The sequence below is a fragment of the Amia ocellicauda genome, chromosome 2, assembly GCF_036373705.1.
Source record: "Amia ocellicauda isolate fAmiCal2 chromosome 2, fAmiCal2.hap1, whole genome shotgun sequence".
In the NCBI taxonomy this organism is placed as follows: Eukaryota; Metazoa; Chordata; class Actinopteri; order Amiiformes; family Amiidae; genus Amia; species Amia ocellicauda.
The window spans coordinates 10,828,702-10,841,580 of NC_089851.1; the positions used below are offsets into that span (position 1 = coordinate 10,828,702).

The 12,879-nt window shown below is 36.4% G+C and overlaps 1 protein-coding gene across 4 annotated transcripts; it reads right to left on the reverse strand.

Moving 5' to 3' along the window:
• Window positions 1–4,799: 4,799 nt before the first annotated feature.
• Window positions 4,800–12,545, reverse strand: LOC136764247 (coiled-coil domain-containing protein 106). 4 transcript variants are annotated; one of them, XM_066718127.1, is made up of 6 exons: window positions 12,334–12,545; window positions 11,813–11,911; window positions 9,936–10,164; window positions 9,059–9,244; window positions 8,075–8,308; window positions 4,800–7,343 (listed from the first exon to the last, which is right to left on the reverse strand). In XM_066718127.1, exons 3-6 carry the CDS (start codon window positions 10,141–10,143, stop codon window positions 7,000–7,002), a joined length of 972 nt encoding a protein of 323 aa, XP_066574224.1. In that variant the 5' UTR covers window positions 10,144–10,164; window positions 11,813–11,911; window positions 12,334–12,545; the 3' UTR covers window positions 4,800–6,999. The 4 variants fall into 4 exon arrangements, with proteins under 4 accessions (XP_066574224.1, XP_066574232.1, XP_066574215.1 ...); XM_066718135.1 differs by lacking the exon at window positions 11,813–11,911 and having other exon boundaries at window positions 9,059–9,241; XM_066718118.1 differs by lacking the exon at window positions 11,813–11,911 and having other exon boundaries at window positions 12,334–12,544.
• Between the last annotated feature and the right edge of the window lie 334 nt (window positions 12,546–12,879).

Sequence of the window (12,879 nt, forward strand, 5' to 3'; positions counted from 1 at the left end):
CCTACATAACTTTTTGTCCTCTAGGACACTTTTCTTATTCCCATAAATGACATGTTTTGGTCACTAATTACATTGTTTAGTTGTGTATGGCACTTTTCAGTTCCATATGGTAGTTTTTGGTCGTGTATAATATGTTTTGGGTCACCCATGACATTCTTTTGTCAGATATGATACGTTCTGTGATATTGTTTGTTCATTCAGGATACTTTGCCTGTTTTGTACCTGTCTTTTCCTTCTTAGGCTTTGTACTTTCATATTAAAAGTGGTCATGGTGAAAAAACTGCTTACAGTTGAGGATTATTTCCACTGTATGATCAGTAATAAAATAATACAAGCAGGAAATAATGATAACGTGTGTGTGTGTGAGTGGGGGTGTGGGGGGGAGGATGGTGCATCACCTAAACAAGATTAATAGGATTACAAATAAATCAATTAGCTACAACGTGCACACAGCAAATTGTGAAATAAATTTTTCGATGCAACTTGAAAGCAAACTCGGCAAACAAACAAACCATGAAATCAACACCAAAATAAAAATGAAACACTCGATATTGTAGCGCTGTCTGGTGGTCAAGTGACGCTGCACCATGGGGGGGTGTGGGAGTGTGTTGATGGTATTAGCAATATGGGGACTGGTGAATGCTGGGAGTAATGATTATAAACGAATAAACAAATAAACGATTACTAAACAATCTTACATTTTCTTCTGTGGCATCTATAACACAAGATATCGTAAGCAGAATTTCTGAAGAATATACTCTAATATCCAGGTAAGTCTTTGTATCTGCTGTCACAGCACTTCAAACCTGTCTCTTCCCCGTCCCTGTCCCCATCCCCGACCACGACCCTGACCCTGTCCCTGACCCCCGCATCCAGGTTTCTCCCTCAGTCTCCACTCACTCCTCACAAAAGTCAGACTGTAATAATTTAATACAGCCCCTCAACCTCCTGTGCACATTCAGCACAGGTGCATACAATCAAGCTGGCAATCAGAGAGAGAGAGGGCTGTGCCGTCCATCACACTAGTATAAGAATTATTATTATTGTATAGTATTATGATGTAGAAATCAAATAATATGCAGTTTTAGGACCACAATAGGAAATCATGGTGCAGCACAGGAATGTGGAGAGTATAAGCATTACTTATGGGGAGACATAGTGCATTTAAAGGACTGTTAATTTAAAGGAAGGCCATCTGATTGAATGGCTGTAAATCCTTACTGCTGATTGGCTATCGAGCATTGCACTGCATGAGGAAAGGAATTTTGAGGATTCCTCCATTGTTGTCGAAGGGTTTTTCAGGTGCTTTCGAATTACTAATAATTATTGATCGTATCTGTACAAAAAACACAAGCAACTGTAGCGCAAGAACTGTATGGAGTAAGTGTGTAACAGAATGGTATAATAATAGGCCTAATATTGAAGATCTTGCAAGAGAACAAGACTACTACTATTAATAATAATAATAGTAAACACCTTGTCATTGCTTGAGGAGAGCAAAATGCTTTAGGTATGGTGGATTCCCCTTAACCCTGAATACTTAACTGATTTCTACATTTTATTTACCAAGACTGTTAATTACTTTTTGTTGTTGTTGTTGTATTTTTATCGTGCCCCAAGTGGATTTTGCATACAATAACAAATTTACTCGCACTCCTACACATTTACATTAAGAAAAACATGTTGAATTGCAGAATTGAAATAAACAGAAATAGAAAAATGTTTCACCATACATTAAACCATCTTAAACTACATTATATATTGATAAGAACACAAATATGTATATATATTTTGAAGTATAACATACAGGAGGGGGGCAATTTGTTTAATTATCCCAGTTTCTCCTTAAAATAAATTCTGCATTACAAATATAGAGTAAATGAAGAGATGCGACCAGTCAGGCTTCCTTCCTCGTGGGTTGGCGTTGTTAGAGGGCACAACATCACAATGCCTTCATTCACCCTGGCAGGGCTGTGACGTTTCTCTGACTCCAGCACCTTCTTACCCTGTAGGCTATTTAGAAAACATCACATTCAATTTAAGCTTCAGAAACAATAGACTTGACCATGTGCTTACCCCCCCACTGCACTGCATTTAGCTTTCATCTTTCTTGTTCAATGTCAAAGACAGAATTTGAAAAGCTCACAATTCCCTGCACTGTATTCTTTCCAAGAAATATACAACACCACAACTAAATTAAGGATGTTTCTGAACAGGGGGAAAAAATCAGCATGACATGAGAAATGGTAAATGTTTTTATAATAAATGGCATGGGTTATGTGCCTTAACCTCTTCATTTTTTTTATTTGAACATGTTATTAAGTGGCACACACACCCACACACAAAATCCTTGACAAAATGAAGATGAGAATTCACAGGATGCAAACCTTGTGAAAACAGAATATACCATTTTCACTATGGTAATTGGCTGATATGCATATACAAATATTTGTATTGCATTGCCATTGTGACGATCCCAACAATGCGATTATGACTAATAATGCAATAACACTGTACGTATAGGTCTTAGTAATACTTCAGTCCTTGGCTAATTTAATCATAACATTCATATCTGAAATCCCCCTGTATATTATTTCACTTGTACAACAATTACAACCAATTAACAATTAAAATCTCTTCACATTACACAATGCCATACATTGTTTTATTATAAAACCTCCAAGGCATTGAGCTGTAACCAAATCAAACATACTGAAAACCACCTATGTTCTTGTGAAAATATTATAACCGTGTTTGAAGAGTCATACAAAATTTACAACCACAAGACCCACGACCAGGGCAGGTTAGAAACCTGGCAGCTACATGTGCCTTTACACCACTGTAACGGATAATCTCCTCTTTTCACAAGTAGATTTATCTGAAAGCATGATGGTGACCAAGTACAGTGTTCTCCTTTCACTTGGAAAGCTGTGCTGCTGTCATTGCAGAGGATAATTGCAGTTCATTGTCAGGGGACATCCCTGTCTTCTGTATCAACTCTTTGGCACCAACTGCCACCATGTAGAGAGGCTCCTTGTCCTCAGAGTGCCCCCCGCCTCATGATTCTCACTACCTTTCAAAAATTATTTCATTATGATTTTGTGTAAAATAAACTCTATTTACCTTCTACACTATATGCCTATTGGGGTTGTGTAAAAATGTGTAACAAAGGCAGGAATCAAGCGTTCATGACAAGTTTAGTTTTTCTTGTTTTTGTGTTTTTTTGCCCAGAAATTTTCTTTATTTTTTAAAGCACACAAATGTAATGAATGGACATTGCAGTCTGTTTAGAGAGTTCCAGTAAAGCTGTGTGCGTGAACACACAATGAACAATATGCACATGGATGGAAAAAAAGAAACGTAGTCTTGTGACCACAGAATGAATCAGTGGTGTCCTCTAGTCTTCAGATATCTACTAACTCAAGAATCAGAACCAGCATGTTCTTTATATTTCAGTTTCCCGGAGTATAGAAAGATATGGACTCATAAAGCCCCCATTTCATTAAGGATAACTTGCAGTGGATCCTGGTATAATTTAAATTAAACAGAAGCATTATATAAATATCCTGTTAGGGGGCACTTATACAGATACATGTAATTTCAGGGTTATTTAAATTCTTGGCTGATTCTAATACTAATGCTTTACTATCAGCATCGACATTCCCCAGAGCTGCTTATTGAGTTGAGTTTATTTTGTAGTGTTTCATACTTAATGTGACTGTATCCCATACTTATTAACAAGTTATTTGAATAAAAGCATCTTATATTCACGAAATGACACCATCGTCTTTGGTATTTGTATTTTTTCTTACAAGAACGAAACTGGAGTAACCTCATGATGAAAGCGACACCTAGAGAAGTAAACTAATCATCAGTTGTTTTTTTAGTTATTAAAACTAACAAAAAAAGATGATTTAATCAATAACAAGGCTGATTGATTTGCAAGTGTGAAGGAAAAAATATTTGAAAATCGGCATTTGAAACAATTCAATTTCTAAAGATTAACATCCATGCTTTCCAAGTGATCACACATATATTATTTGAATATAGTGCAAATGTCTATATTCATTCACAATCAGAGCGTACAGAATGAACACTATTTCCATTAGGAATCAATGCTCATCCAATCCCCACAATGAATTATCAATAAACATCAACAAGATAATCAGCCTGCAACTGAAAATCCCTAAATAGACAAGACATGGCACAACGACCCTATATGAACAAAATATGTTCAGACATTCTGGCAAAAGATAAGAGCAGCGTCTCTATACAGCGGAAACTCTGAATTACTCGGGAAAACTGTAACACTTACATTTCTATTGGATTGAATATCTAACGTGCTCTACAGATGTATAATGCAGTTTCCAGCCATTAAGAGGGCAGATGAACTTGAAGAGGAAGGTTTTAGAAAGGAAGGCTAGTCTTTTATTTAAAAAAAACCATTTACACAAACTCCCTTTTTAATAATACATTTAAATCATAATGTTAATACAAGTCAAATACAAGAACAGTGAATGGTAACATGTTGAGAATACTGCATACCAGAAACTGAAGATCTGCAGTGTAGAATGACCTCTCAGCATTCAATATGAATGCCCTTCTCTATATTTGTATGTTTGCAAACGGGTTCCAGTCTAATTACTGTTCATAACTGTACCTCGAGTACATGGCAGTTTCAAGCAATGTCATGATGCAACAGTAAAAACATTGATCATGAGAAGAGGCTTTGATGTAGGATTAAAAACAAGTAAAGGACTTTGCTGAAATCTTTTAAGAAAATGAGTCCACCGTGAAACTGTAGATTAAAAATGATTTTATTATACACCTATAAAAAAAAGTGGTGCATGTTTTCACAAAATATTTGATTGTTAAATACAAAGCCAAAAGTAGATTGATTTAAAGCTGCAGAATACTGTAAATTGCGAACTTAGTAGTTTCAGGAAATAACGAACTAAAAGGTACAGTTATAAGTGAAGACGTATTTACAGAAAACAAGAAAAAATATGATATTATGGGTTTTACAAGCGCTTTTTATTTAAACCACCACACTCAGTTCTCAATATATTTTCAAAACCCCTGCAAACATAATAATGTATCTCTAAATATACGTACATTTTACTTATCTTAAAAAATAAACTGGTATGCATAAAAAATTAAGAGATTTCGATTTTGCTTTCTACAGTCGCTAAGAAAAATGCAAAGTAGCCCAAATAATATCCCCACTTGTCAATAAATACCTAATGAATATATCAAGAACATGTATAGTCTCTTCCCAGGCTTTTATAAACTTCCAGTAATGTTTACATCATGTGAAATTACATAGGTTTTATTTTTGTTTTGTATAATTCATATTTCAAATAAGGTAACACTGTACAAGTAAAAATGTTTAAAAAGGCTTGGAAGCTGTGTTCCTGTCAGATCTGGGGACTGAAAACACAATACAAATTCACCATTTTGTGAATATAGGAATACCTGTTAGTTTGACGTCTATATCAACCAAATTGTTAAAAAACGGTACAATCATTTCAAAATCCCAAATTATTACACATGGCACCCCCTAGTGGGTAATGCATGCTACACATGCCAAATATAATAACCTCCTTTATAGAATATTTTAAGTCACTCAAGCCATGTAACCAGAATCAGAAGATAATATAAAGAGAGAGAGAAAAAAAAACAGCAACAACACCTTCAATTTAGATTTTGAAATGCTTTACATTCATAATTAAATCATTCTGGTTTATCCCAAACATTATTATGACTTCATAGTAAGAGAATTGTAAAAGGGGTGGCATGGCATTAAACAACAACTCCACTCCCATCCTGTTCATCAGACAATCAAATTATACCTGCTGTAGAGGACAAGCATTTTAATTGCATTATCTTGGTGGAAGATAAGATATTCGTCTCCCTTTTTAAAACAGATTCTCAATAGACTGATCCTGTCCACAACCCATATGTCAGCAAAATACAGACTAATATAAATATTTACAACCAGTCAAGTTATTCTACAAACAAAGCATTTCTCTACAAGAAGCAAACATTGCTTTCCCATCTATTCACCTCTACTTAAAATATGTTGCTTTTTTATTAAACATGGCTGTTACTATACTAATTTGATTATATATGCATACTTCTGCATAAACATATTCACTGGATTTTGGTCATAGTAGCAGGAGAACATGTTTTGGAGTGACACAACTGAGAGGCTACTATATATTAAGCAATTACCATAAAACAGTAGTTCTAATCAAAGGTAACTTATTCGAAAAGTTACTCCTACCCTTTATTTTGATTTTAAAAAGAAAATAAAAAAATCAGAACTATCATTTCATATTAAGTAATTTCAGACGTCATTAAATTAGCCACATCTTTCTTGGAATCATCAACAAAACCTTTAAATGTGCCTCTAAAAATGAACAGGAAATCAATATAAGGTAAAGACAAACAGCTGCTAGACGTGTAAATGTGTCTGAAGGTCTGTTTTGCAGTGGCAGCCCCAAGAAAGGTGTTAATGACCACCTTCTAACAATAATGTTAGTCTTTTGAAGCATGGTTATTATTACCCAGGTATCACACTAAATAATTGCAAAACTCTGGTCTTGTATTCATATCAATATACATTAGGCAAAAACAGCAACTTTAAAAGACTCAAGACTGCTTTTCTCTTGTGAACAGGTCGGGTCTGCTCCACAACTGACGTGCCACAATGCTACTTGAATGCAAGAAATGAGAACCTTATTAAGGACAGAAACAACCATACATGACTTCCTCTTATAAAGGACATTTCAAAATACCAAAAAGTACTAAAATAAGGCATAAGGAATTCACCAAAAGTCTTATTTAAAATTTTGTTGAAAGGACAAGGGGGAAATTCATAAAAAACAAATGTGTATCTAAGGTCTGAAAAGTCAGATTTCATTAAGGGTTTTACCTTAAGGTTGGGTGGCCGCGTATGAGTAAAAATGCATCTTTTATCGTGCTAGAACATCTTGTTTAGCTGTTTAACATGGAATGTATTTTGGATTTTTTGGCTGTTATCGGCAGCAGTTCCCCCGTAGCTTTCATTTGCTCGATTTTCCGAGACAGGTTCTCGTCATTTTCTATCACCACGGCACACTTCTGAGCATACTTGACCAGTGTCTCTTCCCTGGGATGGAAGAGTCCCACTACCTGCAGCATCTCCTTGGCTGCGAGGTGCAGCTCTGCAATGGGCGCAGTGTTGGCAATGGTGTTCCTGTCGATGCCGTAATGGCGGAAAGCCCCACTCATGCTCTTCTTCTTATTGAAGGCGGACAGCACTTGCTTGTACCGGTGGATGACATACTGCACCCCAGTGGCTACAAAACAAGGGAGTGTCAAGATAGATACAGTCCAAGGTAGGTCAAATCAAACCTTATACCTAACCTAATATCATACCATCTGAGAAAGCAATCAAGAGTTGCCATTTTCATAAAAACATGAATGCACAACTCACATTTTACACATTGCTGTTGGGGTTCCGTCAATAACTGAATCTTGTGCCACTAGCAAAGGTCTGAGACTTCTATTCGTGGTTTATTTCAATTACATAAGTGTCATATTTTATAAGTGTATCTATGAATTAATTCCTTGTTCTTCAACCAATTTAAAAACAATCTAGGTGGCAGTAGAAAATTGTCAATGTACAGCAAATATGAATAAAACTAAAATCACCTCAAGACAAATTTGTATCAAAGGGAATTTCTGTAAATCATCTCTTGAGTTTAATTAATCTTAAAAATGTATTAACCTTAGATTTTTAAGCTTTGCTTTACAAAACCAACTATGAAAATAAAACAAATGTGCAAAAAAAAAATATTTTTGTGAACTCCATCACAGATTTTAATTCTTGGAAGGTTAGTGTGGGATTATGAGCTGGTTATGCTCTGTGGCTCATTCATTCTTTTGTGCAAGATAGTATTGAACACTGCATCTAATAATGAATATGATAATATAAGAAATATGTTTTTTACACATTATAATAATTATAATCTCCTAATGTACTTTAAGACTAACTTTATAGACTTACTACCCTGTACAATTTACATACCTCTCTTCCTGCTGTAATCTTTTGCTTTCTTGCCTCTCCTCTTATCTTTATGGTGTCTTTTCTTCTTCACATCACTGGATGTCCCAGAGGACACGGTGGTTATGGACACGTCAGATGCACTGTCATTACTGAAGGATGAACTAGTAGACGCTGTTCTGGATCTTTTCCGTGGCTTCGTGTCAGAATACAAAGATTTTCCAGGTTTGCAATCTGAATACAAAAATGATAAAATAACTAAACGGAAAATTAAAGAAGCATACCAATACAGAGTATATTCATGAAACGACTTACTTGAATATTATAAATTCTATAAATGGTGCCTTGAATATGTAGGGGATCTCCCAATGAAGGTATTATTGTCAATTTAACTTAATACTCGTTCACACCTGTCGAGTTTAGGATGGCTGTTTTGCTGGCTTCTTTTATGGAAGTGGAAAGGAAACCAGTCAAACGAGCATGTTTGATAATCATCTACAGAAATATGAAGCTCACACTAGTGGCATGTCAAAGGTCAACACCTCTATGTGACTGTTACACCACCAGCTGAGAGATGGGGTGTATGAGCAGACAGAAGAAACAAACAAACGTTATTTTTGGTTTATCACAATCTTTATGTCCCCAAGGTATAATCTTAGAAAATCGAGATCAATTTTCAAGAGGTAATAATAATAATAATCCACCATCACTAACTGCTTCATCCAGTATAAGGTCCTGTAACATGCTTTTGCATACTATGGTAATGCATCTTTAGAGCAGAGTACAACAGAAGATTCAATCAAAGGGGTGTAAATAAACGCTCCTACTTTCAAACTGATTCTCCATATTCATGAAAAAATGCATTGTACAGTGCATGTACAGTGAAGTAACCCACAGCCCCATATAGTCTCAAAGGAAAAGTGACTTTTTAAGTTGAAAACATAGGGTCATAAAATGGATAAGTGGATAAGATCTGATGGTGAAACATGTATACTATGTAAGACATACCTTCTGCTGTTGTCTTTGCACTTGTTAGGTTCTCAATCTGAGCACGGAGAAACTTGCGATCCTGCTGCAGATCCTCAACTTGTTTTTCAAGGAAATTGATCCTTTCCTGCTTACTTTCCAACAGACACTGGAGTTTGGTGATAGTCAGCATGACACTCGGGGAGAGGGCTTCAGCAGGAGAGACTGCTGGGAAAACAAAGGGAGCTTCTCATTGAACAAGCCTCAAATCCTTCAATAGTAATGTCTCTTAAATAAGCACAAGAGCTACATGCAAGACTTGTGGATGATATTCTTAAATACACAACAAGGTGAACAGACATTTTCCTTGGAGCAGAAGATGTATCTGTATGTCTCTTCATAACTTAATGCTCCCTATTCAAAAACAATCAATTCATAGAAGGGTAAGTACAGGTGCAATTATAGTGGAATTATAATACTTATAATAATATAATAATTATATACAAATGTCTATATAACCAGAGATGATACCAAGCCTATTGTAGCAGTGTTACATTACTTATATTCACACTGTAAGCTCAATACCCCTACATACACCCAAGTACATAAATCACCTCAGTGAACATGGACACAGCAGCTTTGCAAACAACAAGCAGAAGCTTTCCCATGGGAACTGTTTAAACAATAATCATATTTTCTCACCTGGGGAAACAATAGGCACCTACAAGTAGACCTTTGGCAGTAAACATGAATAACTCCAAAAATCATCTTACCAAAAGTAGAAAAAACTAAAACATTTCACTTTCACAATTTATTCTAATTCATCTTTGAAGAGAACATAAACAGAACTGGTATTTTTAAAGCACATTTTTGTCTTTTTGCACAAGAAGCACTAGTTTCGTAAGGTGAGTTATCTTACTAGACACGGCGCTGCTCAGAGTATTATCTTGCTCCACATCGCTCGTGGTCCCTGAGGTCCTTGTCTCCCACTGTGCAGTGTCAGGGTCGTTTTCTTGTTTCATCCAGTGCTGGGAGCTCACTTTCGCTTTCTTTCTCATGGCTGAGCTGGAGTGGATTTCAACGTCTGGTGAATATCTTATAGGTGTCTCTGGCCAAAGAGATGACATCTCTTCTCAAGGCCTTATTATCTGGAAAGGAGCAATGAACCATGCTATTACCACCTTAGGATAAGACCAGAAATGACTAGGGAAAAGTAGTTGTTTAGAAAGCCTTTCCTTCTACTACACAGAGTAGCATGATGGCCTATGCACAGGGTCATTTTGTTTTGAATATCAATATAAAATAAAGTGAAGTGGTGTTTTACAGGTAAAAATCCGGGGACAGGTTGTGGTTAATGCTAATGTAGCCTGATCACACCATGAGAAGTGTAGATGTACAGTCTTTGCTTCAATAGTAATGAAGGTAAAAAAAGTTATTTTAAGTACTGTGGCTGCATGAAAAATATATATTTGTTTTAATTTTACAGTATGTATGTATCCTTTAAGATTTGGTAAAACTTACAGATTAGTTCTAAATGACATATTGTCCATGTTATCAATATTGCCTGGAGATGGATTATTGTTACAGTTGTGCTTGTTTGAAATGTTTTAACCTCGTTAATTCTGACAAAGCAGAAAATGATCACGTGTAATCAGGGATTTAGAGCAGCCATTTTTTTGTCTACCCTCTATAATAATTATCTGAAAGAAAGGGATATCAGTGATTTTCAAAAAAATGAAACTTCATTCTGAAAGGTATATGGTCATTTTATTAATGCCATAAACTGCTGTTGTGTATCTGCCAAATGTTTTAAGCTTGATGGACTGAACTCTGTTTAAACCTGATGTTCATACGGGGGGGGGGGGGGGGGGGGGATGTTACCATTGCAAGAACAAGTTCAAACACAAAAAACATTATCTGTAGAATATTCTCGATTGTGTCCATTGTTTAGCCATTTTGTTATATTTATCCAGAACATGTGATTGTGTGTTCTAGTATTAGGAAAATGTGTTTTTATTAAACAGTGGAGAAGGGATCAATGGAAGCATCCCTCTGTGTCCCTCTTTTCATTTCCAGAACTACACCTTTGCCAGAGGTACCTCCTTTAAATGACTGAGAAGGCTGGAGTGTGTTGTCACCATCTTTCCACCTCAAAGGTGCAGGAGAAGCCAACTCAGTGACCTCAGTCTGGCCAGTCCAAACTAAAATATCAATATAGGACACCATAACACTGTGATGAGGGGATTGTACCTCTGAGGTAGTAGTGCCCAAAGTGATATGACTCAGTTCTGCAGACTCGAAGGACATTTTAAGGTTCATCAATAGATCAATAAATGCGCATATAGCCTACATATGTTTAATATAAAGATGTATTTCTGTTAAGGAACTGACCTGCTTATTATTATAGGCACAAGGAAATATATTCATGGCTTACCAAACAGAAATACAAAGCTGGTGATTTGGACTAGTGGACTACCATCACGTGGTTTTCAGAATCAAATAATAAATAAACGCAATTATATTGACATAAATGCACGTTTCATTAATCCCTGGGTGCCGTTTCTTAATTATTAAAAGCACCTAAACAAATTGCCATCTTGAGACAAACGTGTGTTCTACATTAAAAAGAGAACATGCGTTAAGCAATGGTTGTGTTATGTAGTCTTCATTGTTCTGCCAACACAAATTAGACTGCGAGGGAAAAATCAATCATGTTTTAAAAGAAAAGACTGATGCCAGCTGAGATAGGCCATGTTACAATAATCCCAACTGCACAGAAGTGCTATTAAAGTGTACCTGGCTACACTAGCGCCACTGCCCTTTCAAGTCACTTCCACACAGCAGCACACAGTGCCAGGGGATGACGTCATCCACGCAATCACCCATCACTTTCTTCTGTATCCATGGAGACAGGGAAATAACCAATAATCGGTGAATCGACTATGTCAAAATAATGGTTTCAAATCCACATACCGCCAGCTTCTACGACATGCAAAATGCACACAGTAGTACCTCGCATCGCCTGTGCTGGTGTTTCATTGTTCTGCATGCATATATATGTATATATACATTTTTAATAATTACAAAATGTGCTACAAATTTGCAACATGTCTGTGCATTAAATGATGATAACGAGACGCTTGTAAAACATCTCAGCACCGGTCTGTGTCCATCATTAGGCTCAATCTAGCATTCGCCGCATTCAAATAGATAATTATACATACATTTTTAATTAGTCTGAACGGACGCAAGGGATGCCGAGCTGCGAAAAGTAAAAAAATGAAAATAATAATAATAATAACCTAGAAAATACATACCTCTGTAGTTTTCCCCACACAGAGCAGAAGGTTTGCAGCTTATTTAAACTAGGAATTGTTTTCCGGGGCAAGGGGCTGCTTTCTCAGGAAAACACAAATTGTTTTGTTTTTTTCTCTCTCTCTCTCTCTCTCTCTCGTTTTTTTTGAAAAACTGCATACCTCGAAAGCAGGGTAAAGCAGCTTTCTTTGTGCCTGGGGCCGGGGGTGGGGAGGTGATTGGCAGCGCTGACAGCCCTGCCGACCAGTCAAAAGCAGGCTGTGATCCCAGCGCAGCAGCCCTCCTCCGCGCAGCATGCTGGGAGCGCCGGTGCACGCCGGGAGTTTGAGTGCAAATCAGGGCTGTGCGCCGCATTCATCACGTCATTTCCTGTGTAACTCAGGAGGTGTTTGATATATGAACATATGACACTGGCTGCATACAGAATTAATCTGCTGGTGAAAAGTCAGACAACCTTAGCTCAACTTAACAGAGAAAAAATACATTATTATTATTATTATTATTATTATTATTATTATTATTATTATTATTAGTAGTAGTAGTAGTAG

What these genes read in the sequence shown, in the direction of transcription:
- LOC136764247 (XM_066718127.1), bottom strand. Translation starts at nt 10,143, where the DNA reads ATGTCATCTCTTTGGCCAGAGACACCTATAAGATATTCACCAGACGTT. An exon ending in TCTGAGCAGCGCCGTGTCTA is followed by an intron (nt 9,245 to 9,935) that starts GTAAGATAACTC and finishes TTGTTTTCCCAG; the next exon opens with CAGTCTCTCCTGCTGAAGCC. An exon ending in TGCAAAGACAACAGCAGAAG is followed by an intron (nt 8,309 to 9,058) that starts GTATGTCTTACA and finishes TTTTCCGTTTAG; the next exon opens with TTATTTTATCATTTTTGTAT.